Source organism: Chrysemys picta, chromosome 4 (genome assembly GCF_011386835.1).
Source record: "Chrysemys picta bellii isolate R12L10 chromosome 4, ASM1138683v2, whole genome shotgun sequence".
NCBI classification, from domain to species: Eukaryota; Metazoa; Chordata; order Testudines; family Emydidae; genus Chrysemys; species Chrysemys picta.
Window position 1 is genome coordinate 68,080,387 of NC_088794.1, and position 27,598 is coordinate 68,107,984.

The 27,598-nt window shown below is 41.0% G+C and overlaps 1 protein-coding gene across 1 annotated transcript in view; it reads left to right on the forward strand.

Moving 5' to 3' along the window:
* Nucleotides 1-348: 348 nt before the first annotated feature.
* Nucleotides 349-27,598, forward strand: part of SLC5A12 (solute carrier family 5 member 12) — a 31,700-nt gene continuing 4,450 nt past the window's right edge. The window contains exons 1-13 of the mRNA XM_005300327.4: nt 349-1,068; nt 3,225-3,290; nt 9,056-9,107; nt 10,849-10,916; nt 12,776-12,930; nt 14,518-14,658; nt 17,376-17,505; nt 17,938-18,026; nt 20,192-20,304; nt 22,772-22,839; nt 23,429-23,515; nt 25,014-25,192; nt 26,413-26,516. Of these exons, the coding sequence (XP_005300384.1) occupies nt 712-1,068; nt 3,225-3,290; nt 9,056-9,107; nt 10,849-10,916; nt 12,776-12,930; nt 14,518-14,658; nt 17,376-17,505; nt 17,938-18,026; nt 20,192-20,304; nt 22,772-22,839; nt 23,429-23,515; nt 25,014-25,192; nt 26,413-26,516 (1,609 nt within the window). The 5' untranslated portion in view covers nt 349-711. The remainder of the gene's footprint in view (nt 1,069-3,224; nt 3,291-9,055; nt 9,108-10,848; nt 10,917-12,775; nt 12,931-14,517; nt 14,659-17,375; nt 17,506-17,937; nt 18,027-20,191; nt 20,305-22,771; nt 22,840-23,428; nt 23,516-25,013; nt 25,193-26,412; nt 26,517-27,598) is intronic.

Consider the following 27,598-nt stretch of genomic DNA (forward strand, 5'->3'; position numbering starts at 1 on the left):
TGAATACAGAAGATCACATCTCCAATGGCACAGAACAACTTCTGGAGTCTGCATTAGAGAACACACTTAAAAATCTCCTATTTGTGTAAGAATAACTCTGTGCTCTCTCTTTAGTGCACAAGAGCAGATTTTAGCCACATGTCCCAGAAGCAGCTTTTTGAAAATAGAGCCCATTTACCACTCAGTTCACTTATATGTTCCCACCATCCTCCTTCCTTTTTTCCCCCTTAAATGATTTGTTTTACTGCCCTCATTTTATTTAAAAACTGCTGAGCAGTAAAAATCTGTATCGAGTCAATGTGTCTGAGTAATGTTTAACCTTAAATAAAAACTTGACAGATAAAAAGAGTGTGAACTATTGAATCTATCTTGTTTCCATTAGTCATTTATTTCTCAGAGAGCCTGAATGCTTCTTTGGTACATACTTGATTAGTAGACTGACAAGCACATTGATAGGACCAGGGTACAAATGTACATAGTTCCTTTAAAACTCTATCTAAACCAATTTCTTTTGTAATACTTTTGAATGAACTGGATCAAAAGCTCATAGTTGGTCTTTGGATCATACTCCTCCTGCTTTTTTAATTTTTAGCATTGATAAGCTTTGGAAACATCTCTCTTATTAGGAAGGAGCTAATTGCTTCTGTGAATTAGATTTAGAAAAAAAAACAAAAACCCACCTAGATATCGGAGAATTATCCAGTTGGCACTATGTCCAAGTTCGTAGCTCCCGACATTAAAAACTTCGTGGTGTGGGACTATGTTGTTTTTGCTGCACTCTTTCTAATTTCTTCTGGCATTGGTATCTTTTTTGCAATTAAGGAGAGGAAAAATGCAACTTCAAAGCAATTTTTAGTAGGTGGTAAGCAGATGACATGTGGACCAGTGGCATTGTCCCTTACAGCTAGTTTCATGTCTGCAGTGACTGTTCTGGGAACACCAGCAGAGGTATACCGCTATGGAGCACCTTTCATTATTTTCTTTATTTCATATACGTTTGTCATCATCTTTACTTCTGAACTTTTCCTACCCATATTCTACAGATCTGGGATTACAAGCACTTATGAGGTAAGTAAAATTGACACTATTATAACCAGTCTATTATGTATACGGGTATTTCTAACCCAAATCTATGGTAAAACCTGTCTTTTGGAATTTTTAAAATCACAGGGAATTTATTTATACTTTGGCATTGAATAGCATTATAATAATAATAAATTATTTGTATTGCAGTTATGCTTAGGGTACCAATCAAGGATTAAGAGCCTATTATACTAGGCAGACATGCCCCAGGGAGCTCACCACCTTGCTTAATACAGTAATACAAAAATAGGTTAAAATTGGTAAATGCAAATAAAAAAGGTATTGCATGAGGAGAGTGGTATAAATGTGGTTAGGCTATGTCTACATTGCAGTCAGGGTATGCTTTGCAGCTCACGTAGATGTACTTGTGCTAGCTGTACTCTAGGCAGCTCACTAAAAACAGCAGTGAGGACACCATGGTGTGTGGTTCAGCACTGGCAGCACAAGCAAGTAGATAGCTGGCGGGGAGGGGAGAGGCTGAGGCCCGCTGGTGCAGGCTGCACTGAAACCTGCACCACAGTGTCAGCACTGCTATTTTTGGTGAGCTGTCTAGATCAAAGCTAGCCTGGGTACATCTAATAAGCTGCAAATCTCACTCCAAGCTATAATGTAGACATAGTCTTAGTCTCCATAAACAGGAAAGAAAATGCTATTCGGCATTAAAGAGGGGCTCAAACTGCTAAATTCCATTTCTGACCCCCCAAACAACTAAATTCAGGGTTGTCTGATCTGGGATTTTGGCTCAGTCCTTGTAAAGCTAGTGACATTTACTGAGTGTAGATCTGGGTTCAGATTTTGACCACTACCAAAATTTGCAGGTTGAGGATCTGGGCACATCTCTAGTGATTAGGTTAGGAAATATTAAGGGGCCTGTAGATGTAACTGAGGGAGTTGGATAACACCAGTTTTTTGCTCCCTGTGCAATTTCCCAGCCGTTTCTGAAATTTCCTGGTATGATTGCTCAGCAGCTGTGATAATCAATTGTCACTATGGTGTTATTACTGAGAGCACAGTGCACAGCCTCAATTATCTGGATGTCAGTGTCTGGGGACACTGGACAAATTTTGGACAAGTGAGGTATTCAATAGTCAGAGGTCATGGGACATGTTCCTGTTCTTCACTACCGAAAGATTCAGTTAACAAAGGATTGGGTGAAATAAAGCCTCATGGGCCAATAAATCAAACCAAGGTAATGGGAATGTTTGTACACAGCCACAGAGGCTTAAAAACAAGGAAAAACTCCATTTAAAAAACTGTGCATAGGCATTTTGAAACGTTTCATTGCTAGGTTAGGAAAAGTTCAGATTGGAAATCTGTTCCGGTCACCAGAAGCAAAGTAAGCAAGGGCACTTTCCCTAATATATTGGGCTAATAAAAGATCAGAGTCAAATTTTCCTCTCAGTTTCATCATTGCAATTCGATTACAATCATTGGAGTCACTTCAGTGTAAACGAGAGGAGAGTTTATCCCAATGAATGCAAATAAAGATGACAAGCTTAAGAGTAACAACAGAGAAGCTACTCAAGTATCTTTGCATGAAGCTTTCTAAAGATAGAAAGTCCTTGGAATCTTCTGTAAATAATGTGTGCTGGGGAGCATTCTATATGGTACGTAATTCCCCGGAAATTATGGATGGGTACTCAGAAGTTATTAAGGGCAGCAGTGTCCTTAATCAGGCAATTGGAGTTTATCCTGATGATTTCAGTGAGTGAGTGAATGAGTAGATTTCTACAGAAGCCAATCAAGTTTTTCCTAGTTAGCTTGCAGATGTCCCCGACTCTCCCCTCTCACATAGCTGGATGAAGCATCAAAATAAAGCACTTTTTCCTTTTCTGATTTGCCTCTGGATTTTTCAGTCTAGTAATCAGGCAATGGATAGTTTAGTTCTACCCAACACATTATTTTAGATACTTATGATTATGATACTTAGCTACTTTAGATTAATTATGAGGCTTCTTAAAATGTAATTTTCTATAGCTGCAACGATCCTGCTATCCTGCTCATTAGTGATGATAGCAGTGTTAGTAAAGTCAGTGGGACTACTTGGGGAGTAAGGTTCTATTCAGTGCTAATAAGTGGATCATAATCTGGCCCAAATGTCACAGATGCTTTTCACTAATTGTACTTCTCATTTCCCCCAGTATTTGGAGTTAAGATTTAACAAGTCTGTTCGCTTTGCTGCAACACTGATCTACATAGTGCAGACGGTAAGAAATGTCTTTGTGTCTAAATAACCTTTTGTAATATATTTACCTAGAAAAGTTCAGCTCAGATGAAGCATCTGTTTGCAGTGAGGTCCTGTTTTGTTTTGTTTTCTTTCTAAGGCTCAGAGAGGGTGAGTGAGTTCCCTGAGGTATAGGGTTGCTAATTTTGGTTGGACATATTCCTGGAGGTTTCATTACATGACCTTATCTTTAATTAAAGAATCATTTTTGCTTCCTGGAGACTCCAGGACAATTCTGGAGGATTAGCAACCTTACTGAGGTACTGTACTGAATCAGATAGGCTCGCCTGGGATTGGACTCTATAAGTCTCCTGGCACCCAGTCCTTTGCTCTGAGGAACTCTGAAGCCACATGACCCCTTTCACCAGAAGAACACGGGGCCTCTGCAGTCCAGTAGTGTAGTTGCTTAGCTAACTGAACACATTCTGGCACTAAAGCTTTTTATTGGATTGCTTGTTCCTCCCCCTCACACAGCACTGGCCTGACAGTTGTAAAGCGGTTGTGAAGATCGCTTGAAGGCACCAGCTTATTTAAACTCCTGTCTGTCATCTCCCCTCCAGCAAGCTCCTGCCCTCACCAGGACACTCCTATCTCTTCACCTTAGCCCCCCACTGCTTTCACCCTTCCAGCTCCTTCCTGTTTAAAAATAAAAGTCTTTATGGCTGCTGCCCCCAGCACCATCACTTTGACCTCCCAGTGGACACAATTGTGCACCCACATGGTTCAAACATTCTTGCTCCAATCTCAGGAGGGGTTATTTTTTTTTCATCTACTTTCTCTCAAAGAAAAGTCAGTCACTTTCAAGTCCACATCTTGCGCAGTCAGAAAAACAGACTAAAATCACCTTTGTGGTGAACTTAACAACACATCTCTATGCAGCCAAAGGAGGTGCATTTCCAGCACATGGTCTCTTTTGTTACAGAAATCATCCCTTCTGCACATTTGCGGCAGACAAACTTGATTCTGCTGTTTGGCAGTTAGCAAAGTGGTTGTTTTAAAAGACTATTTTTGACCTCTGAAGTTTCCTGGGTAGCCACTTTTATTTTTCTTTGAAAGATTTGTAACACAAGCTCATAAAAACAATCACTCAAGCTAGATTTTCCAAAAGATAATTAGTGTGATTTGGTTGAGATAAGTAGGTAGATTCTGGCTAATGCTCTGACCTCTTTGCACCACTCTGATTGCAAAAAGTGGCAATTCATCTAGCCACATTAAATAGCCACCTGAGAATCCCTCTGGTAGTTGGCTCAGCTCATTTGGGAAGAAGGCTAAAGGCGATTGATTTTTTTTTTCTTTAACAAGATGACCCAGTGCATGTACATTGTCAGGATTCTAAGTCATCCACAACTATATGTGAATCACATGAATACAAAACAATATATATACACAATACAGCTGTGGCTATGAAGGAGGACAAGGACCATAATTGCAGCTGAGCAGCTTGCCATCTGGTATTTTCTCTCCAAAGGTACATGCTAGGAACCTCAGCTATATTTAGAACAGTGCCTCTGTTATAGGACTGAAGTTTAGTGAAGTACTTTACAAAACTAAATTAACCTCTTTAAGATGTCTTCCCACTTTTTAGTAATTCAACCGGCTGATGAGGAAACGAAACTAAGCACTTACAATGAATTAACTTAGGTTTTCAAAAGCAATCATCAAAACACAGTCCCTGAATGTCACTGAATTACCAGCAAAGGGTAAAATTCACCAAGGTGCAAGGTTCTCTGCACACTGTGAGCAGTACAGAGAAGTTGTGCAGGGATGGTGGGCCAAACAACCAATACACCAGGGCTATTGTATTTCCTATGTCTTGCAGAGATGACACTGAAACGAACGCACTGAGGAAGCTGTTGGGAGAACAGGCATGTAATCTGTGCATATCAAATACATTGCCTCCAGTTACTTAGTAGGAGCAATAAGCGCCAGCTACTTCAACCCAATAATCTTGCTTTCTCCCAACAAAAAGCCTATGTAAAATCAGTCAGTGCAAGAGGTAGAGGAGAATTTCAGTAAAGCTGTAATATTTTTTCAAATCCATACTGTTTCTGTGAAGATTGACCTCTAATCAGAGCAGAGATAACAACTCAGGGGAGTAATAACTTAACAATACAGTAATACTTAGTGATATATAGCACCCTATAAATGCTAACGACTTTATAAACATCGACTCACTAGTCCCCACAGCTGCCCCGTCCCCCACCCCCGCTTCCATGAAGGAGGTTAATAAATAGTAACATCCCCACAGATGGGGAAGCTCAGACACAGAGAAATGAGTGCAATTTGCCCAAGATCAACACAGTGAATCAGTGTGAGAGCCAAGGTATAGATACAAACAATTCATAGAATCATATAATATCAGGGTTGGAAGGGACCTCAGGAGGTCATCTAGTCCAATGCCCTGCTCAAAGCAGGACCAATCCCCAACTAAATCATCCCAGCCAGGGCTTTGTCAAGCCTGACCTTAAAAACCTCTAAGGAAGGAGATTCCACCATCTCCCTAGTGACCCATTCCAGTGCTTCACCAACCTCTTAGTGAAAAGGTTTTTCCTAATATCCAACCTAAACCTCCCCCACTGCAACTTGAGACCATTACTCCTTGTTCTGTCATCTGCTACCACTGAGAACAGTCTAGATCCATCCTCTTTGAAACCCCCTTTCAGGTAGTTGAAAGCAGCTATCAAATCCCCCCTCATTCTTCTCTTCTGCAGACTAAATAATCCCAGCTCCCTCAGCCTCTCCTCATAAATCATGTGCTTCAGCCCCCTAATCATTTTTGTTGCCCTCCGCTGGACTCTTTCCAATTTTTCCACATCCTTCCTGTAGTGTGGGGGCCAAAACTGGACACTGTACTCCAGATGAGGCCTCACCAATGCCGAATGGAGGGGAATGATCACGTCCCTCGATCTGCTGGCAATGCTCCTACTTATACAGCCCAAAATGCCGTTAGCCTTCTTGGCAACAAGGGCACACTGTTGACTCATATCCAGCTTCTCATCCACTATAACCCCTAGGTCCTTTTCTGTAGAACTGCTGCCTAGCCACTCGGTCCCTAGTCTGTAGCAGTACATGGGATTCTTCCATCCTAAGTGCAGGACTCTGCACTTGTCCCTGTTGAACCTCATCAGATTTATTTTGGCCCAATCCTCTAATTTGTCTGTATCCTATCCCTATCCTCCAGCGTATCTACCACTCCTCCCAGTTTAGTGTCATCTGCAAACTTGCTGAGGGTGCAATCCACGTCATCTTCCAGATCATTAATGAAGATATTGAACAAAACTGGCTCCAGGACCGACCCTTGGGGCACACCGCTTGATACTGGCTGCCAACTAGACCTGGAGCCATTGATCACTACCTGTTGAGCCCGATGATCTAGCCAGCTTTCTATCCACCTTATAGTCCATTCATCCCGCCCATACTTCTTTAACTTGCTGGCAAGAATACTGTGGGAGACTGTATCAACAGCTTTGCTAAAGTCAAGGAATAACAAGTCCACTGCTTCCCCCTCATTCACAGAGCCAGTTATCTCATCATAGAAAGCAATTAGGTTAGTCAGGCGTGACTTGCCCTTGGTGAATCCATGCTGACTGTTCCTGATCACTTTCCTCTCCTCTACGTGCTTCAAAATTGATTCCTTGAGGACCTGCTCCATGATTTTTCCAGGGACTGAGGTGAGGCTGACTGGCCTGTAGTTCCCCGGATCCTCCTCCTTCCCTTTTTTAAAGATGGGCACTACATTAGCCTTTTTCCAGTCATCTGGGACCTCCCCCGATCGCCATGAGTTTTCAAAGATAATGGCCAATGGCTCTGCAATCACATCCGCCAACTCCTTTAGCACTCTTGGATGCAGTGGATCAGTCCCCATGGACTTGTACTCATCCAGCTTTTCTAAATAGTCCCAAACAACTTCTTTCTCCACAGAGGGCTGGTCATCTCCTCCCCATACTGTGCTGCCCAGTGCAGTAGTCTGGGAGCTGACCTTGTTTGTGAAGACAGAGGCAAATAAAAGCATTGAGTACATTAGCTTTTTCCACATCCTCTGTTACTAGGTTGCCTTCCCCATTCAGTAAGGGGCCCACACTTTCCTTGACCACCTTCTTGTTGCTAACATACCTGAAGAAACCCTTCTTGTTACTCTTAACAAGAGTACCCTTGCTAGCTGCAACTCCAAGTGTGATTTGGCCTTCCTGATTTCACTCCTGCATGCCTGAGCAATATTTTTATACTCCTTCCTGGTCATTTGTCCAATCTTCCACTTCTTGTAAGCGTCTTTTTTGTGTTTAAGATCAGCAAAGATTTCATGGTTAAGATAAGCTGGTCGCCTGCCATATTTAGTATTCTTTCTACACATTGGGATGTTTTTTTTCCTGCAACCTCAATAAGGATTCTTTAAAATACAGCCAGCTCTCCTGGACTTCTTTCCCCCTCAAGTTATTCTCCTAGGGGATCCTGCCCCTCAGTTCCCTGAGGAAGTCAAAGTCTGCTTTTCTGAAGTCCAGGGTCCGTATTCTGCTGCTCTCCTTTCTTTTTTGCGTCAGAATTCTGAACTCGACCATCTCATGGTCACTGCCTCTCAGGTTCCCATCCACTTTTGCTTCCCCTACTAATTCTTCCCTGTTGGTGAGCAGCAGGTCAAGAAGAGCTCTGCCCCTAGTTGGTTCCTCCAGCACTTGCACCAGGAAATTGTCCCCTACACTTTCCAAAAACTTCCTGGATTGTCTGTGCACTGCTGTATTGCTCTTCCAGCAGATATCGGGGTGATTGAAGTCCCCCATGAGAACCAGGGCCTGTGATCTAGTAACTTTTGTTAGTTGCCTGAAGAAAGCCTCGTTCACCTCATCCCCCTAGTCTGGTGGTCTATAGCAGACTCCCACCACGACATCACCGTTGTTGCTCACACTTCTAAACTTAATCCAGAGACTCTAAGGGTTTTCTGTAGTTTCATACCGGAGCTCTGAGCAGTCATACTGCTCTCTTACATACAATGCAACCCCCCCACCTTTTCTGCCCTGCCTGTCCTTCCTGAACAGTTTATATCCATCCATGACAGTACTCCAGTCATGTGAGTTATCTCACCAAGTCTCTGTTATTCCAATCACATCAAAGGATTTAAAACTATTAGTAGCAGCAAATTATTTTAACTGAACAAATAGGAAAAGATGTGTGGAAGGTATACATGTTTGCTTCTCGGGAGACTTTGTTTTCCAAACAAATTCTAGTCATTTAATATTAGCAGCCTTTGCAATGGAGTTCAATATTTTACTTCTCTTTTCTTTTCCCCGCTCCACAGCGTCATTATTTGTGCTTATAATTGTTCAGTTAGCAAAAAGTTAGCCAGTTATGGAAAGGATTCTATAGAATCTGTCAGATATTAACAGTCACCCAGGTTAAACATGAGTAGGCGAGGCTATTTCTGTGTCACTGTGTTGATATGGTTTCACATCCCCAGGTATGACTTTCTCTATCTGCTTAATATTTTATGGCACCTAAACACCAAACCGATAGGTGTATTAAAAACAACTAGATAGATATTGTTGATGTATGCATAAGTACAGAGTTAAAAAAGGAAATGAAGTTTGATTTTGAAGAGATTAGGGACAGAAAGCCTTAAAGTTCAGAACCTCATCCACATTTCCCCATAGTTTGGGGGCCTTTGGATCTGATGGTTAGCTTTGAGATCCTCTCTAATCAGACACCAATCAGCTGTTTTTTTCAAGTATACTCTTCATGACCTTTTTTCTCCTTTAGATTCTTTATACTGGAGTAGTGGTTTATGCTCCAGCATTGGCTCTTAACCAAGGTGAGTTTCCAGCCCAAAGCACCTGGCTACACCAATCAACCCTGTCACAACACAAGCAGGATAACTGAAGCAGACAGATTAAAAACCAAATGCTTTATAAAAGGTTCTGTGCCTTCATTTTAGTAGCTCTACATTTGCTACCTCCCCCGCCCGCCTCCCTTGTGTCAGTACACCAGCAGGAGTCTGTCATTTACCTGCTCTATTTTAGTTTATACTAAAGAGTAACTTGAGGAGATGAGTGCTGAACAGTTGCTCAATATCTTGGCAAAGTGCTCAGTACAAGGTGATGATCCAATACTGTGCTGTGTACTTTGATTCTTTCTTCCCCTTCTGACCGCACACTGCTGTCATCCTTAATCTCTAGCGAATAAAACTGAGATTTCTCTATCTAGAAGTTTTTCAATTGTCTAACTGCCAGCAGGAAGGTTAAAGAGTAAGATTGTGGTGTCTTTGATACAGCAGGTGGCAATTCTCCAATGCCCTTGCATAGCTCTAAGTGGCTCTATGCTGCTGATCATGGCATGTTTTAGGGAAGATTTAAAACCGAGGTCCTGAACAATGATAAAGATCCTATAACGTTTTTTGTAACATATCTCTTTCAAATTCCAGTATAACTCCAATCCCTGTTTCCCCGTAGCGACAATTGAATACCATGTTCTTCAGTTTTTGTGCTAAAACCATTGTAAATCAGGGATCCATCGCTCAGTTTGTTAAGTGTGTGTTGCGTATTGGCTATCTCCATGGAAAGAAAGGAATCCTCCCACACAGGCCATGGAATGGTGCCATCAGAGGCTACTTCAGCCCAATGTGTCCATAAAGGGAGGATAGGAGTTGGGGGATGCCAGAGGACCCATGCAGTGGTGCATCATCTGACTCCATACTGGCCTGTCCCAGTCCCATCCAACCCATTTCCCAGTGGAACTGGGCTCTGTTTTATGTGGGTATGAGTTACCCCCAAATTCATACCCTGCAAGGTGGAACCAATTAATTCTGTTCCTAGGAAGACTGATTCAGTTGCATGAGTGGGACCTGGGTTGCCCCTATAGATGAGGCTTCATTGTACACAGAATTGCAATTTGTGCACTGAGCAGTGAAACAATTTGGCATTTTTATTCTACTTCACTATGAACAGGGAGTTTCACCCTACCTAAGTTCACTATGGGCCCTACAGTTTTGATGTTAAATTCACTTGAATTACTTCAGTTCCAGTTACATCAAAGGGAGTTCTGCATGCATATCTGATAGCAGAATTTTGTTCTCCCTCTTTGAATCATTGGGGAGTCTCTAAAGAACTTGGTACTTTAGTTGATATTATTAATCGCAAAGGAAAATTTTTCATAAAGGCAAATTTTATTACTCAGGGAATCTGGACAAAAAGAGAACTAAGAAATCATTGCTCTAGAACAACTACATATTTAATTCTATCAACTGTGAGATCTTCCACATGTCTCACGGAAATAGTTTTGATTTGGCCTTACAACAGTATTCAACTTAATGATTACTCTCACACAAATGAAATGCAATTAGTCACAATTTGCAAGAAGGCAACAAAATGAAAGCAATGAATCAAAACAATATACATCAAAGTCAAGAAGTCCTTATCTTGTAGAGGAGCTTCAAATAGGAACCAAAAATTAAAGTTACTAAGTACTCCTATCCTGCTGGAGTAAAAGGATCTAAGTTATTCTGATGAACTGCACCTGTTGTTTTACTACCAATTTGATTTTCTTTGGTTTTACAGTGACAGGATTTAATCTTTGGGGCTCTGTATTTGCAACGGGAATTGTCTGCACTTTCTACTGCACTCTGGTATGTAACTAACACAGCGGAAAGGTTTAAATACAGTTGATGTTAAAGGCTAATGCTACTCAGATGAAAAGTAATAGAAACAGGATTTCTAATTATAGCTAGAATGACTGAAGTTTGCATTAGTAAACATAGAAACGTTTGGCAAGCTAACAATCTTTCTAAGTATTACATCTATTTTTGTACTTTTTATGGGAATAAGCAAACAGCTTTATATCTTCATTCCACACTCTGAATGTCTCAAGGTTTAAATCAGATAGCTTAAGGCCAAGGCCAAGACTTTTTAGTTCAAAGAAGGAAGTGATAAACTTTCATGCCATGCTGAAGCTTCTGGGAAGAAGATAACGATCTCCCTGACTATGTTTCTCAGTCTATAATTTATAAATGGTAAGGGGACAAATTCATCCTTGGAATAACTCCAGCAAAAGTGTAGGGATAGAACCTGGGATGAACTCACCCTACTGATCCCAGGCTTTATAAAGAACTTCGATTTTGAGTGAAAGTATCATGAGAACACCCATGATGATTTGCATGTGAGCAGATATATTTACTCTTTGAGGATTCATTGTGCAGTAGACAGTGAGAACCAGTATACTGTAGATACCAAGGATAACACGTAAGTGACTTAGAGGCTTGAGTCCCATTGATTCTTAATGTATTTTTGAAAATGGAACTTAAGCCCCCAGCCACTTGGGCACTTTTGAAAATGTTAGTCCCTATCTGAGCCTGGATACTGATAGCCTGTAAGGAAAGGAACCTGTCATTGGGGGAATGTCAGTGGGTGAGATGTCTGGGACCAAGACGACCAGGATAACGTTTGACAGTTAAGCATGAAGCCGAAGCCAGAAGGACTCCGGGGCTGGAGGAGGGAATATAACTTTCAGTGGGAGGCATTGGGTGGAAGAACTAGTGATGGAGTGAGGGTTGGTGGCAAGAGGCAGAGCCTAAAATGGCTTCTGCCATGAGCTGGCAGCCACTTTACATAGCTGATAGTCAATTTCTTTAATTAGGGATGCAATTTGTACACAAATCAGGGATACACTCTAATTAAGAAGATTAATCATTTTCTTTCCAAACTCAAAATAATTTAAAAGGTCATTGCCCATAACCCGAGGCCTAAAATATGGACTTTTTGGTGTAGGGATTTACAGAATTTAATAGAAATGTTTCCATTATTATTTTTATTTCAATAATACAATTATTGAAAATTAAATATTCCTATCCACTGCTGAAAATGAAAAAAACAAAAACAATATTGTGCTAGTGCGTGATAACCAGAATATGAAATGACTATAAAAAGCAAAGGAAATTGGCTAGTTTAGTTTCAGTTTCCACATCATGGAGTTTTCTATTATCTTAACACAAAACAGGGGAGGAAAGATAGTCCTGTGAATAAGGCACTGGACTGGGATTCAAGGGTTCAATTCCTGGCTCTGCCACACACTTCTGTGTGTGATCTCGAACAGGTCACTTAATCTCTCTGTACTTTAGTTCCCAATCTGTAAAATAATACATCCTTTATCCGAGAAGTAGAATGTAAACCCTTTAGGGCAGGAACTGTTTCTGATTATGTGCTTGTACACAGGGCCAGATTTACATCTTCGTGCCCCTAAGCATTGCTTCTTCAGCCCCTCTGCCCACCTACAGCTGACCTTCATGTTGCATACAGTTTTAGAGAGGTAATGCACCCCTACTACACCAGTACCCCTAGGCACGTGCCTACTGTGCCTAATTGGAAATCTGGCCCTGGATGTACAGCACCTAACACTAAGCCCTGAGCTGACCTGGGGACTCTAAGTTCTACTGTGATGCAAATAACAACAACAGGAAGAATGCAAATATACAGCTTCTCATTGTTTTAGGGAGGATTAAAAGCTGTTGTCTGGACAGATGCATTTCAACTGGTTGTCATGGTGGTTGGTTTCTTAACGGTTCTGATTCAAGGAACTATTCAGAATGGAGGACCTAGCAACATCTGGGAGAATGCCAACAATGGATCGCGCCTAGCAGTATTTGAGTAAGCACAAAATAAACGGTGCCTGTAATTCTCATTATGTTTTTTCCACATTTCAGATAAAAAACCTTAATGGCATTAAGCTACATTTAAACATTAATAATAATAATATTAAGAGTTAATTTCTGTGATAAGTGGTTCTTATTCCTCAATAAAACTATTGCAGATTGACTATGCTTTAGAAGGTAGCATGCTTTAAGTCAGTGGTTCTCAACCTTTCCCGACTTCTGTACCCCTCCTTCAGGCATCTGAAACCTGAGCCCTGCCACCTGGGGCTGAAGCATATAATAGCTTTGCAGGGCCCTGGGCAATTGCCCTGCTTGCTGGCCCTGCACTTGTGACCTCCCTAAACCCATCCAGTGACCCCCTTTGGGGCCATGACCCCCAAGTTGAGAAACACTGATCTAGATGAGTTGATGTACCCCCCTGGAAGACCATTGCATATCCCCAGGGGTACGCATACCCCTGGTTGAGAACCACTGCTGTAAAGTATTTAAGCTTTATTCAAGTCATCCAGCTCTTGGGATGTTCTATCAATTCCATAAAGAACTCTCATTCCTTTCTTTCCTAACGTGTTTGGGTAAAATCCTGGCCGCACTGAAATCAATGGGAGTTTTACCAGTGACTTCAGAAAGGCCAGAATTTCAGCCCTTATGTTTATCTCCCTATGGACCTTTTTCTAGGATATTCCCCACCCCCTTTTCAGACATCCTAACATTCCCCATCTTTAAAAATACCACATTCTTTGAAATACACTTGCCACTGTAGCTAATACAGCTTCCATTGGTGCCTGCGGTGCTGAATTGGCCTCCCAATGGCAGCTGTTTATGTTAGCAACTGAAGAGTTACTTATCACAGCAGGACACTGGTAGAAACTAGCAGCAGCTACAATGGTGCTTTTATAAAAAAAACTAAGTGTAGTATTTTATCAACAGCAGTTATTGGATTCAAGATTAACAGAGCTCTAAAGGGAAGGAAGTTGTGCAAATAAAAATAAGATTAACTTTAGTTATATTTATTAAGATAAAATTACAAGGGTGATGAACTTAAGGCATAAGCTAATTACTAGTTTAACTCTGGAAGACATTTATCTTCCTGGGCTAATATATGGTGATAGTATGACCACAGTAATTAGGTGGAGTACAGGGCTTCTATGTCTGAAGTATAGTATGTGGCATTGTCCCCTGCTGGGAACAGGATACCAAACGAGATGGATCTCTGGGGGGGCACAACCACTTACTTGTGTGGTTGTTACCATTAGTGACTGGTGCAAGGCCAATAAATATAAGGCTAACTTTGTCACACAAATAAGTTTCAGTATAGATGAGGTATAACACAGTGATTAGATATTCTCTTTAGCAGTGTAAAGACACACAAGCTTTGCTGTTTAATGATGATTTTGAGCTGAGCATTTGCTACTCAGTACATGTCTGATTTAGAGACGTGTCCTAACTACAGATTCAGATCTTTTGGTATTCCTCAAAGCTCAGGGGTTTGGGAACTAGACCTTTGGTTCAGGTATATCTCTATTGTGTCTGAATGTTGGGTTTAATCGAGTGAAGCTGAATTACTTTCCTCTCTGTCTTGTAGCTTTGATGTAGATCCTTTAAGGCGACACACCTTTTGGACAATCGCAATTGGGGGAACCTTTACGTGGTTAGGAATCTATGGAGTTAATCAGTCCACAATACAGAGATGCATTTCCTGCAAATCAGAAAAGCAAGCTAAACTGTAAGTTGTCTAGTGTCAAGAATGAACAAACTATTCTCATAATCAGACTGTACTTTCTTTCTAACTCTTCTTCTATGGGACTATACTCATATTTTTTCAAATATACACAGGAACCCCGGTATGGGCAACTTAACAGAGATTTAAACATCTAAGGGCGAGATTCTGAAACCTTTATTCACATAGAGTTGTACTGAGTAGTCCTGATGCTCTTTGGGACTATTCATGGAGTAAGAAACTATTTAAACTTTGGAGTAATAGTTTGAAAACCTGCCCCAAAGTGAATCTTCAAAAGTGGTTTGTATATCCTATTAAAAAGTTCACATTGGTGTAATGGAATGGTAAACTGTATTACAAGTTCAGCCATTAGGTGGCACTGTGTGTAAAAATGCCTTATTTAAACAAACCTCAGCCATACCTGGCAGAGCATTAAGGGATGTAATGATGAGTGTGTATCTGGTGTGTATCTTGCTCAAAAGGAAGCTCTGTGACCACTCCATATCTGGTACAGAAGTACATGACAATTGGTATCTACAGTATTCTTGAAAAAAATGGAAAATCTTTTTAATGTATAAATATCTCAATAAACTGTCTCATTAAAAACAGAACTAGTATGTACATAAGACATACAACATATCAAAAGATTCAAATATCTTCATGAACTTGCTTTACTCCCAAGTTCCTAGAACTGATTAAATAATGCAAAAAAGATTTTGCTCAAATGTTTGACTTTGTAAATGAATTAACTTTGATCATACTCATTTTGATGTTCACTTTCTGAGTTTTCCTGACAAAAATTTGCAGGAAGTGAATTTCAAAATCACACCCATGATCATTCATTCAAGCTAAATGTTAAATTCATATGAACAGGTATTTGCACAAGAAATGCCTACACACTTATTCAGTACGGAAAAGAACAAATACCATGTGACCTCACTTAACCTGTCACAACTGAACAACACAACTCAGATCTCTCAAATGTCAAATATTTATCAACCCAACCTAGAAAATAAGGACTTTGAACACATATTATTCTTCAAATAATTCTGAACAAAGAGATTTAAAGAAACCACAATCTACGTCTAGAAGTTCCACAATCAGAAAGAGCCTAAATTCATAACATAAATTATTTGTTGCAAATTACTCCCACAGATCTACATGTGACAATCCCTCCATGATTAAAACAAAATGCCTATCTTCAAAGCTCTGCTTTATGGATTTTTCTCCAGCAGTGGAAGGAGAGAAGTTTGTTTGGCAGCAGGCTGCAGATCCTCCTTCCATGACAGGAATTCCATTTGGAGGACGTTCCATAGTCCTCTCTGGACAACTTGCTTCAGGGGAAATTAAATGAAGCAGCAGCAACAGGGTCCCTTACATTCTAGAGCAGTGGATCCCAAAATACACCCTTGGCATCAAATACCAAGTCCTGGGACACACAAGATTTACATGTAGCAGCAGCAGAACTCAGCAGAGGGGCTTTCAGACCAACTACCATTCATAAGAAAAAGGGGAGAGAAGGGAAACTTATTCAAACCCTCTCAGGCCATAAAAAGATTTAGGTTTTGTTTTGGCAACAGCCACAGATTCAGATTAGTTCTTATTTTGTCCAAAATCAGTTCACCCATCCCTACCTATGACACACATGGTAATACAATCAAGACAGCATATTTTTGTAGAGACCTAAAATCCCATCTATCCAACAAAAAGGGAGGGATCTTTTTTTTACAGTAACATAGTGCTATTCAATGCAAATTCACCATTGGGGCAGAAAACCTATTACAGCACAGGGTGAGGATCCAAGGCTGTACACAATACCATGTCGTTATTCACTGTCACTTCCATATACATTTTGTGTGTCCTTAATACACATGATCTCAAAATGCTCCTTCAAGGGCTGGGAAGAAAATAAAGTTTTAAGATATGATTAAAAGAAAAAAAATGTAACAAAGTGTCTCAGTGGGAGGTGGAGAGAGAATTCAGCGGGATGGGGCTGTGCAAGTGGAAGTGTGACCACTGACTGTGAAGAGTCTTGGGAGACTGAGACCGGAGGAGGGAAGGATAGATGGCTAAGAAGTCAGAGAGGTCTTTTGTATCAGGGTCCGTAGAGAGTTTTGAAATTCAGGAGTGTAATTTTGAATTGGATTTGGCCATGGCTAGGAAGTCAGTGAAGGGCAATGTCAAAATGCAATATAGATTATGTAAGACCTCACAGGAATACCACAGAAAACCCCAAGAGTGGAATGCTGTCATCCATGTGTAGCTCAAATAATTGCTGAAGGGGAATACAGATTAATTTATGTGGTGAAATTATAAATGGGCCAGATTCAGTACAAAATAATATCCCATCTGACTTCAACGCAGAACTGCAACAACTTTTGAGAAATTAAATCAGTTTTTAAAGGCTTATAGGTAAGGATTGCCCTAGAGCGATTCCAGCTCATGACATTATCAGAATTGTGGTTCATTTTGAATCTGCACCAAAAACAATTCACTCCTTTACATTTGTCCTTAGATATAGTGAATACCTCACTTTTTCAAAATATTGGTGCTCCCCCAAAATTTAAACATTCACACAAGCCAAGAAATGAAGAGATGGTATCATTTATTTTCAGTGGAGTTTCTCGAAATATAGGAGAAGAACTTGGGTAGCCAGTAATGACTTTGCCATATTTGTGTTGAATTAGACATAAATCTCTCTCTCTCTCTCTCTTTATTTTCAGTGCACTGTACCTTAATTTAGTGGGACTCTGGGTAATCCTAGTGTGTGCAGTCTTTTCAGGCTTGGTGATGTATGCCCATTTTAAGAACTGCGATCCTTGGACTGCTGGTTTCATTTCAGCACCTGATCAGGTATAGAATCAAATTAATGGTGTAAATGGAAAGATATCCATTAGACCCTGATTCAAGAAGGCACTTAAACATGTGCAAAGTCAATGGGACTGTTCATATGCCTACATCTAGGCAGGTGCCTTGCTGAATCGGGCTTTACAATATGACAATGATGTTAATTTTTCCTGTGCCACATATCAATTTTAGGTTCTTAATTTATGCCATAGTCAAATATTACCTTACTTTGGTATTGGTTCAGTATAGCTTAAAGGTTTCTCTTTTGTGTGTGTGTGTGTGGTTTATCAGTTAGAATTGAGGTGGCTGAACGATGATTTCTGTTCAACTCCTTGTTTTTGTATTGCAATCTGGTCAGAAGTAGCTACTGCATCTGCAGAGTCCAGAAAATGTCCCAGTTAACATCCTCTCTTGTTCTGTGTGTTTATTTTCTCCTAGCTGATGCCTTATTTTGTTATGGACATATTTTCAACAATGGCAGGACTCCCCGGACTCTTTGTTGCATGCGCATTCAGCGGAACCCTCAGGTCTGTGTCTGAAATTGTGTTTTGTCCAGTATGTGCCATTGCATATCCTGCCTTGACTATGCAAATGTTGGCAAAACCAACAGTCCATCAAAGAACCAAACCCTGATCAAAATGTTAAACATGAAAATGCAGCAGAATTTGTCTTTCCCTTGTCCCAGCTAAGAAATGCTGCAGTGGTTTGTCTTTCTATATTAGACGCCTGCTAGAGCCCGAGTGTGCTTTGGCAGTTACATTTTCCTATCCCCTTCAAACGCGTTCAAGAACCACATTATTAACACAAACAAGGGAGGGGAAAGACGGGCAAAATATCAATTTCCTCTTTAAATGAAACTCAGCCTGCTGAGCTAATGCAGCCGTGAAGATTTAAATCCCTTTTATTTGACTCGACTGGTACAACTGTACAATTAGGCAACCAAATGGAGGCCACAACAGTGAGCCTGGCTCAACATAAAGCAACTATGAAAATAATGTAACTACATGGTCAAAGTAGAAAAAAATCTGTCTGGAGAAATCATTCTCCCTCAGGCTGTGCTGGGTAGTGGATAATAATAATTGGCTTGTAGGCAGTCGCAACTACAACATCAGTGTTCAAAGGAAAGTTAGAAAGAGATGGAAGGTTGAAGTCCAGATTTGCAGCGGGCAGAGTGGCCACAAACTCAAGCTCATAAAAGCCATCTCAGAATTACCACATTCATGCTTCTGTTCCCTGCACAGTCATGTCAGGATCACAACTGTCTTGATTCATATGAAACCAATTCCATTCCCTATCTCGGAATAGGTGAGCCAAGAGAATTGATATTTCTCAGATGTACAGTAAGTATACTAAGTTAATTGTAATGCCTTAAGAAAGGGATGTGAATTATCCTACTCGTAGGCATAAGTTACACCCAAGTACCCTCATTGGGACAGATTCTGATCAGTTTCAATGTGAACCCAGAGCAACTCCACTGAAGTCAGTGGATTTACATCAGTATAACTCAATGAGGTCCTTGCCCATTACGAGCTCAAATTCTTCCACAGGATGAAGAAAAAAAATCCATTGCTAAAAGTAACTCTCAAAACACATTTTCTATGTCCACCAAGTTATTTTAGTCATTAGTTTGTGAAAATTGACCTCAGTAGGGTAGCATGGGTCTAACTGAGTGTGGAACCAACCACTCTGCACATTACTGGTGCTATACAATACAACAATGAAATGAATGATAGTATTTGTGGAGGGAGATGTAACTGAATATGATTTAATGTATTATTATTTTAGTAACTATTTTGTGCAGGCTAACACCAATGGATTTGCCTGGGTATAACTGATGAAGGAACAAAGAACCTAACATACTGTTGCTGCTATACCTATAACAACAATTTCCCCTGGATTACTGGCTAAGTAAAGTCCTACTCAGCATGAGCAAGGGTGTCAAAATTATGACCCGAGTAATTACTGTTCTTATTTGGCACAGAATATGTGAAAGGAGGAGCTATTATAGTTGTGAGCAATACGGTCTGAGAATAGATGGATGTATTAGATAGCGTGAAATGAAACATTCTTTGGAGAATTTTGCCAAATTGGACTTAACTCGTTATGATGTTTTGCAGAAAAATATGGTATCAGCACTATTTATTTCATGCCCTTTGAATGCTAACATAGCAATGTTCTTCTTTGACTTTTTTGAGAACATGGAAAAGGTCTGTGCAGTTTGGGCAAGTGGAGGATTTGATACTGTGTGTATTAAGTGGGTGCTTCTATCTTGTTCTGAGCAAGCACCGAAAGTGGCATAAGTGAAAGGCCCCTCATGTTTGCAGCAGGAATGGGAACGGTTCCAATGTCATCATCCCTCATTGGTCCAGTCTGAGACTAGGAGCATGTGCTCATGATTTTGCTAGTCTCAATAAGTCCCAGTTGTGGGGCTTAAACTCTGTAGTTATTTAATCAATTATATCAAGCGATACCCACAGAATGACAGCTTAATGACTATTAATATATAAAACAAAGAAATAATTGCTAATCAGCCAGTCTTTTCAAGAAATGTTCAAGATAGATCATAAACAATATGATTCAGCTGTTAATATTTTGGCAAGCACATTTTATATCAGCATAATGTTATTTGGGGGTGTTATTTCTGTTAATATGATCATAATTTTACATTATTGTAAAATGTTTGTTTTTACAGCACTGTGGCTGCAAGCATAAATGCTCTAGCAACAGTAACATTTGAGGATTTTGTCAAGTACCGTTTTCCAAATCTCTCTGAAAAAATGAGCACCTGGGTCAGCAAAGGTTTATGTAGGTACAGTAGATGGATCTTCTACCTATGCGTATTTATCATAATGCCAAAAATATTTTCTTAACCCCTTTTCTCTAGTCAAGACCCCTTTGTCTCTCTATACATCAACACAAAATAGCAGTTTTTGAATGCTCAGGGTATTTATGCAATGAGGTCCTGATATCATTAGCTTATAATAAGGTGTTAGTAAATATAAAGTAACCAACACGGTGACTTAATAAATAGGTGTATATGACTTCTGCAGCATCCTTGTTTTCTTTCTGAAGTAAAATGCAGAATTTAGTATTGCATCGAGTTTTTGAATAATCTAATAATGCTGAATTCCTTGCTAACCTATTTTCTGCTCACAGTGCTTCAAGAGTCTGGAGAAGAGAAGACAGAGAGGGGACATGATAACAGTTTTCAAGTACATAAAAGTTTGTTACAAGGAGGAGGGAGAAGAATTGTTCTTCTTAACCTCTGAGGACAGAAGAAGAAACAATGGGCTTAAATTGCAGCAAGGGAGGTTTGGGTTGGACATTAGGAAAAACTTGTCAGAGTGGTTAAGCACTGGAATAAATTGCCTAGGGAGGTTGTGGAATCTCTATCATTGGGGATTTTTAAGACCAGGTTAGACAAACACCTGTCAGGAATGATCTAGATCAGTGCTTCTCAAAGTCAGGCTGCCGCTTGTTCAGGGAAAGCCCCTGGAAGTCCGGACCAGTTTGTTTACCTGCTGCATCCACAGATTCAGCCGATCGCGGCTCCCACTGGCTGTGGTTCACCGTCCCAGGCCAATGGGGGCTGTGGGAAGCAGCGCGGGCCGAAGGATATGCTAGCCGCCCTTCCCGCAGCCCCCATTGGCCTGGAGCGGCGAACCACGGCCAGTGGGAGCCGCAATCGGCTGAACCTGCGGATGCAGCAGGTAAACAAACCGGCCCAGACCGCCAGGGGCTTTCCCTGAACAAGCGGCGGACCGGCTTTGAGAAGCACTGGTCTAGATAATACTTAGTCCTTCCAGGAGTGCAGGGGACTGGACTAGATGGCCTCTCGAGGTCCCTTCAAGTCCTATGATTCTCTGATTCTAAAATACTGCCTGTTGCCATGTCAGAAGTTTTCAGTGTTTTGCTTCATGTAGCATGATGAAAAATTCACATTATGAGAACAAAAGCGAATACTCTTGTGGAGTATTCAATATTGATGTCTATGGTACTACTCATGTGCTTGAATTTTAGCATTCATGTAACTGTTTACAGGATTGAGGCCAGAGAGGGTTGTTCTCTTAATGTGAATTTTCATCATGATATACGAGTAAAGTTATACATGTGCTTAATTATTTGTAGGATGAAAGCCTGCATTTATGTATATGAACAAGCGACTGTGTCAAACTCCTTTAAAAAGTTTAATAAAGTTTTAATGTTGAAAGCACTGGGGAAGCTCAAGGAAAACTCATTTGTGATCCCCACAGAATGGCAGCTATAAATCATTTCTAGCCTGTCTTAGAGGGTCACTATGCAGTGTTATTGTAGCTGTGTTGGTCCCAGGATATTAGAGACATAAGGTGGGTGACATAATATCTTTTATTTTATTTTCTGTTGGTAAAAGAGACAAGCTTTCAATCTTACACTGAGCTCTTCTTCAGGTCAGCTTTTGAGCTCTGTGTAGCTTGAAAGCTTGTTTCTTTCACCAACAGAATTTGGTCCAATAAAAGATTTTACCTCGTCCACCTTATCTCTCTTAGAGGGTCACTGTCAGCTTGATATTTTTGAATCGTTGATATATAAAAAAAATTAAGTTTCTGACAGTGCATCCTTTAAATAATGTGTTTAATTTTAAAAATATATTTAGAATATTTATATGGATATTGCTGCTCTCCTACAGATTTTCATTAAGTTCCCATATAGGGTAACACCACAAACACACTCAGACCCTTCATCTCTGTCCATTTGTCTGCCTGTGACCTCCTCAGTTTCAGTTTTGCTGCTGCTGTTACTTTAAACATTCAAAGAAGAACCTGAGAAGAACATTCATGTGAGTGCCACACCGAGCAATGCTTGAGAGCGTTGCCATACTAGTGCATGAGATAGGACAGTGGTCAGGATGATCTGAAACCAATTATACAGAAAGGACTGTCAGATGCAAAAATTGAACAAACTGAAAACATTGGAGAAGACTATTGTTTCGCTAACTTCCTTCCTTTTCACACAGAGTCGGGATTTTCAAATTAATGCTAACTATTTAATGCTGCTTTGTTAAAGAGATATCAGGATCTGATGTAGAATACTTCAATAAAATATGGTTCCCTTTAACCATCAAAACCCACAATGCAAATTCCTTCATTCTGCCTGATCTTTCAGCTGATGAGAAAGAACAATAAACCCAATTAAAAAACAAAAATCTTGGAGCTGCAGAGCAATTTGAGGAAGTCCATACCACTGATCACTGATGCACTAGTAACTGCTAATACTAATCATTAATCTCTTTCAGGTATAGTATTTGGAGTGCTGTGTACTTCCATGGCTGTGGCAGCATCACTTCTGGGAGGAGTTGTCCAGGTATTTAAATATCGAGAGACTCACTGAGCTCTACAACTAAAGAAAATTGATCTTGTACCCTGTTTGTTCTCTCTTCTATTAACTCATATTTTCTGTGAAAGATAAATTGTGTTGTATAACTAATAAACAGACTATAAATTATAATAATATCAAGCACTCCTGGCAGGATGAGTGCTTTACAAATCCATTTAGTGAAGAAATCTGCTTGTTGGGCGCAATCCTGCACAACCAAAGTAAATGGGAACAAGTTAGAGTCCTTTCTGACATGCAGTTCCAGCTTAATATATGTAGTGCTACCGCCACGTTAGTGTTAAATTAACTTCTGTGACCAGTAACAAAAATAACAAGGGCAATCATTGCAAAAACTTTATCATTGAAAAGATAAAATACCAATGACAATGTTTCTTCTTTAACAATATACTGACATTAGAATTTGATGCATTTGCCATTAAAATGTCACAAAACAGAAATCAGAGCTCTGCATGCCTTGGAATGAGAACATAAAAAGGTGTTATAAGAATGAGACTGTGGATATATCAAGTGACATTGATTAGCCCTGAAAAATTTCTCCTGTGCATTGTTTCAACAGGCTTCACTCAGCATTCACGGCATGTGTGGGGGGCCCATGCTAGGATTATTTACACTGGGAATTGTGTTTCCTTGTGCTAATTGGAAGGTAAGAGGTGCCCATCATTGTCTCAGTGAGTTTCCACTTGCTGGTCCTTCATTTATATGATCCTCCTTTTATTATTATTACTATAATAATAATTATTACTGTAGCACTTGGAGCCCTAGTCAAGGACCAGGACACCATTGTGCTAGATACTGTACAAACACAGAACAAAATGACAGCCCCAGCCCCACCGATTCTGTGCCCTGCTTAGAGGCTTCTTACTAGAGATTAGTCCAAACCTATCCCCCATTTATCAACGGTCCTGCAGTTTGGATTTTGTTCAGAAAACTATTGACAAAATTCAGACCCCTCCCCACCCCTACACTATGAAGGGCGTGGGGCTTCAGGCTATGAAGTAGCCCTTGTGTAGCTACTGTTTGTTCACAGGCTGTAATAACAACTGCTGACTCATAGCACTTCCTATGTGGGGGTTCTAATGCCACTTCAGATTTGGGTACATGTGGATCCAGTGGCTCCTCCCCGGCTTACCCCACATCACCCTCCTGAGAATAGGTTGGCATGGGGACTCCAGTGGCCTTGTGTAATCCATCTATGCTGGGTGGATTCTACCATTATAGACTATTCAGGTCAGTCAATGGTACATCATTTATAGAGCTTAGTTTCCATAGTCATAGATGTGGGATGACTGTGCATGTATGAAAGGGCCATATAACTCTAATTCAGCATGAAGAAAGTGTAACTATAGCCTCTACAGTCAAATCTACTTAACTTAGATTTTGGCTGAATAAAGCTTCAGCCACCATTACAAACTCCTCATTTGCCAATTACTATCACTCACTGAGAATAGTTCCCTACATTTAGAATAGGAAATAACTCTGGTAGCTCAGATATCACGTTGTGGCAAATGTTGACTGTCTAATGGCAACCACCCCCTATTTGAATTAAATCGCTCAACAAAATAGGGCAGTAAACGGGCAAAAATAGTATAATTCCCTCTAGCTATATTTATAATTCAGCTAACATCTATTCAGAATAGGCAGTGAAGAATAAACAGTATGCTGCAGGAAGGTATTTATACCATGATAAAATGTTCACTTTAAAAGTGTAATCACTATGAAGGAGCTTCACATGGGAATATTAGTTTTTACAGGGCGCAAGCAGGATCATTTCCAAGTAAATTTTCAGTAGTGGGTTTAAAAGCTAGTTTTATCCATTCAGTGTGCAGCATGCAGGAAAATAGGCTTTTCATTTGAATTCTTCCCATCTGTTTCATTGTCACAGCTGATAATAGAGAAGGTCAGCATTTTTCAGACTTCAAACTTATGACAACATTTCAAGTTTCAATTAAAAAGTAGGAGACATTTTTTTACTAACAATGCCCCAGTCCTATTTTTGACCCATTCTACCAAATAAGGACTGATTCTGCACCCTTGATGTGAATGGGAGTTTTCAAGTGCAGGACCAAGCCATTATCACCTGATTTCATGTGTGCAGTGCAATATTTCAGTTCTCTCTAATAATATATCTTGCTTTAATTAAGGGTGCCGTAGGAGGCCTATTGACTGGGATCACCATAGCATTTTGGGTTGCTATTGGAGCTTTTATTTACCCAGCACAACCTTCAAAGGCCCGCCCTCTGCACTTATCAACAGCCAACTGCACTCTAGCTAATAACACAGAGATGATAACTACATTGGCTCCTACTCTCCCCCCAATCAGGTATTTTCCATTGATTTTTGTGTGGTTTTGTCACAATATGAGTTTTTGAAATTTATATTCTGTTCTATAGAGGTACTTACTGCATGACATCAGGTCTGGGCTTCAGCTGTGCTGCCCAAACTGTGCTCCATGAAACTTCAGGGGTCTGAGGGTATTCTGATGATCTCCATACAGCTCGTTGGTCACATGATGGAAGTTCTCCTTCAGGTGCTCCATAACAAGAAAAACAGCTGAAAATACACTAAATACATCCCTAATATTACTTTTCCATGTAAACAATTAGGAACATGGGACAGGTAGGGACCTCCTGGGTCATGGAGTCAAGTCCCTGGCTACTGCAGGCAACCCCGTTTTATAATCAGATTGCTGCAGGGATGTTCCTGGATTATGAATTTGTAGGTGTCGGGGGAGGATGTCCATAAGATGATCTATGATGTGGTCCACCTTGTGAAAAGTTTTTTAGTATCACTTGAGTTACCATGTTGTGCCTTGCTTAGGGTCCTGTTGAACACCCAGTGATGTCAATGGGAAAGCTATCCATTGACTTCAGTGGAAGTTTTAAAGAGGAACACTTTCAACTAACAGGAACGCTTTCAAGATACACACAGCTCAATAGCTAGTGTTAAGAAAAGGCCAAACCATGTATTACTAAGAGACTAACTGAGCAGGCACAAGTCAATTCCATCTTAGCATGATTCCAGAAACATGTTAGGGTATATCTGTAATATAGAAGAGGTGTGAAGGGAAGTTATAAATAAAATATAAGGGGCTGGTTAAAAGACTAAAAGGTCTGAAACTGTGGATCGAGCATTAATTAACTGCACCCAACAAAAGGCCTGGGCCTTAAATTATCTGCATTTATAATTACTTGGAAAGGAGAGAGTGACAAGCATAAAGCCACTTGACCATATCAGTTTTTGTGACACACACAATTCTAGCAGTGACCATTATCCGGAAGCAAACTATTTTTTAAAATGCTAGTACTATCTGGACCCAATGCAGATATATGCATACTTCACTAATGCAACCAACTGGACATGTATTCTATTCTTGATGTTGTGTGTATGCAGTTATCTATGTATAGAGCTGTCTATTACTTCTGTTATTTTGAAATAATTTTTTATCTGAGACAATATAGTTTTATCCTTCATAGAAAGACATTTATAAGTCACTGGCAATTATTGCTAACTTATTCTTCCTCTCTTCTTGTGCTGCCATAGGCCTCAACTGGCAGATACCTGGTATTCCTTGTCCTACCTTTACTACAGCGCTGTGGGCTGTTTAGGGTGCATTATTGCAGGCCTTCTGATAAGCTTTTTAACAGGTTGGTTACTTATTAAAGGTTTTTTGCATTAAGATTTGACTAGAATCAATTGTTTTAGAATTCTGCAGATACGTACAAGGGTGCAAATTTGAAACCCAGACACTTATTGGAAAGCAGTGGAGATAAAACTGGGCCACTTGAGTCTAACTCAGGGGTGGGCAAACTTTTTGGCCCGAGGGCCACATCTGGGTGGGGAAATTGCATGCAGAGCCATGAATGTAGGGCTGGGGCAGGAGAAAGGGGTGCAGGAGGGAGTGCAGTGTGTGGGAAGGGGCTCAGGGCAGGGCGCTGGGGTGCAGGAGGGGTGTTGCAGGGGGCTCAGGGCAGAGGGTTGGGGTGCAGGAGGGGTGCGGTGTGCAGGAAAGGGCTCAGGGCAGAGGGTTGGGGTGCAGGAGGGGTGTGGCGGGGGCTCAGGGCAGGGGGTTGGGGTGCGGGTTGCAGGAGGGGTTTGGAGTGCAGGCTCCAGCCCGGCGCTGCTTACCTTGAGCAGCTTCAGGGTGGCAGTGGTGCACACCGGGGCCAGGGCAGGTTCCCTGCTGACCCTGGCCCTGCGCCGCTCCCGAAAATGGTCGGCACCACGTCTCTGTGGCTCCTGGGGGAGACGGGACAGAGGGCTCCATGCGCTGCCCTCACCTGTGGGTACCTCCACCGAAGCTCATATTGGCCTCAGTTCCCCATTCCTGGCTAATGGGAGCTGTGGGGGGCAGTGCCTGCAGGCAAGGGCAGTGCATGGAGCCCTCTGCCCTGCCTCCCCCAGGGGCTGCAGGGACGTGGTGCCGGCCATTTCCGGGAGTGGCGTGGGGCTGGCAATCCTGCGGGCTGGATCCAAAGCCCTGATCCGGCCAGCGGGCCGTAGTTTGCCCACCTCTGGTCTAACTGGTTTGTAGATTCCCATTCATTGATGTTTCCCAAGGAAATTCTGGGTATGTTAACTATGAATGGATCTGGAGGGTTGAAAAACAGCCATAGCAGACAGACTTACTGCCCTAAAGGGAGTCTAAAACTGTCATAACTATGGGACCCCTGCAGCTGGAGGAATGTAAAGCAGTGCATAGCCCGCTCTAAGTTACACTGCAGAGCAG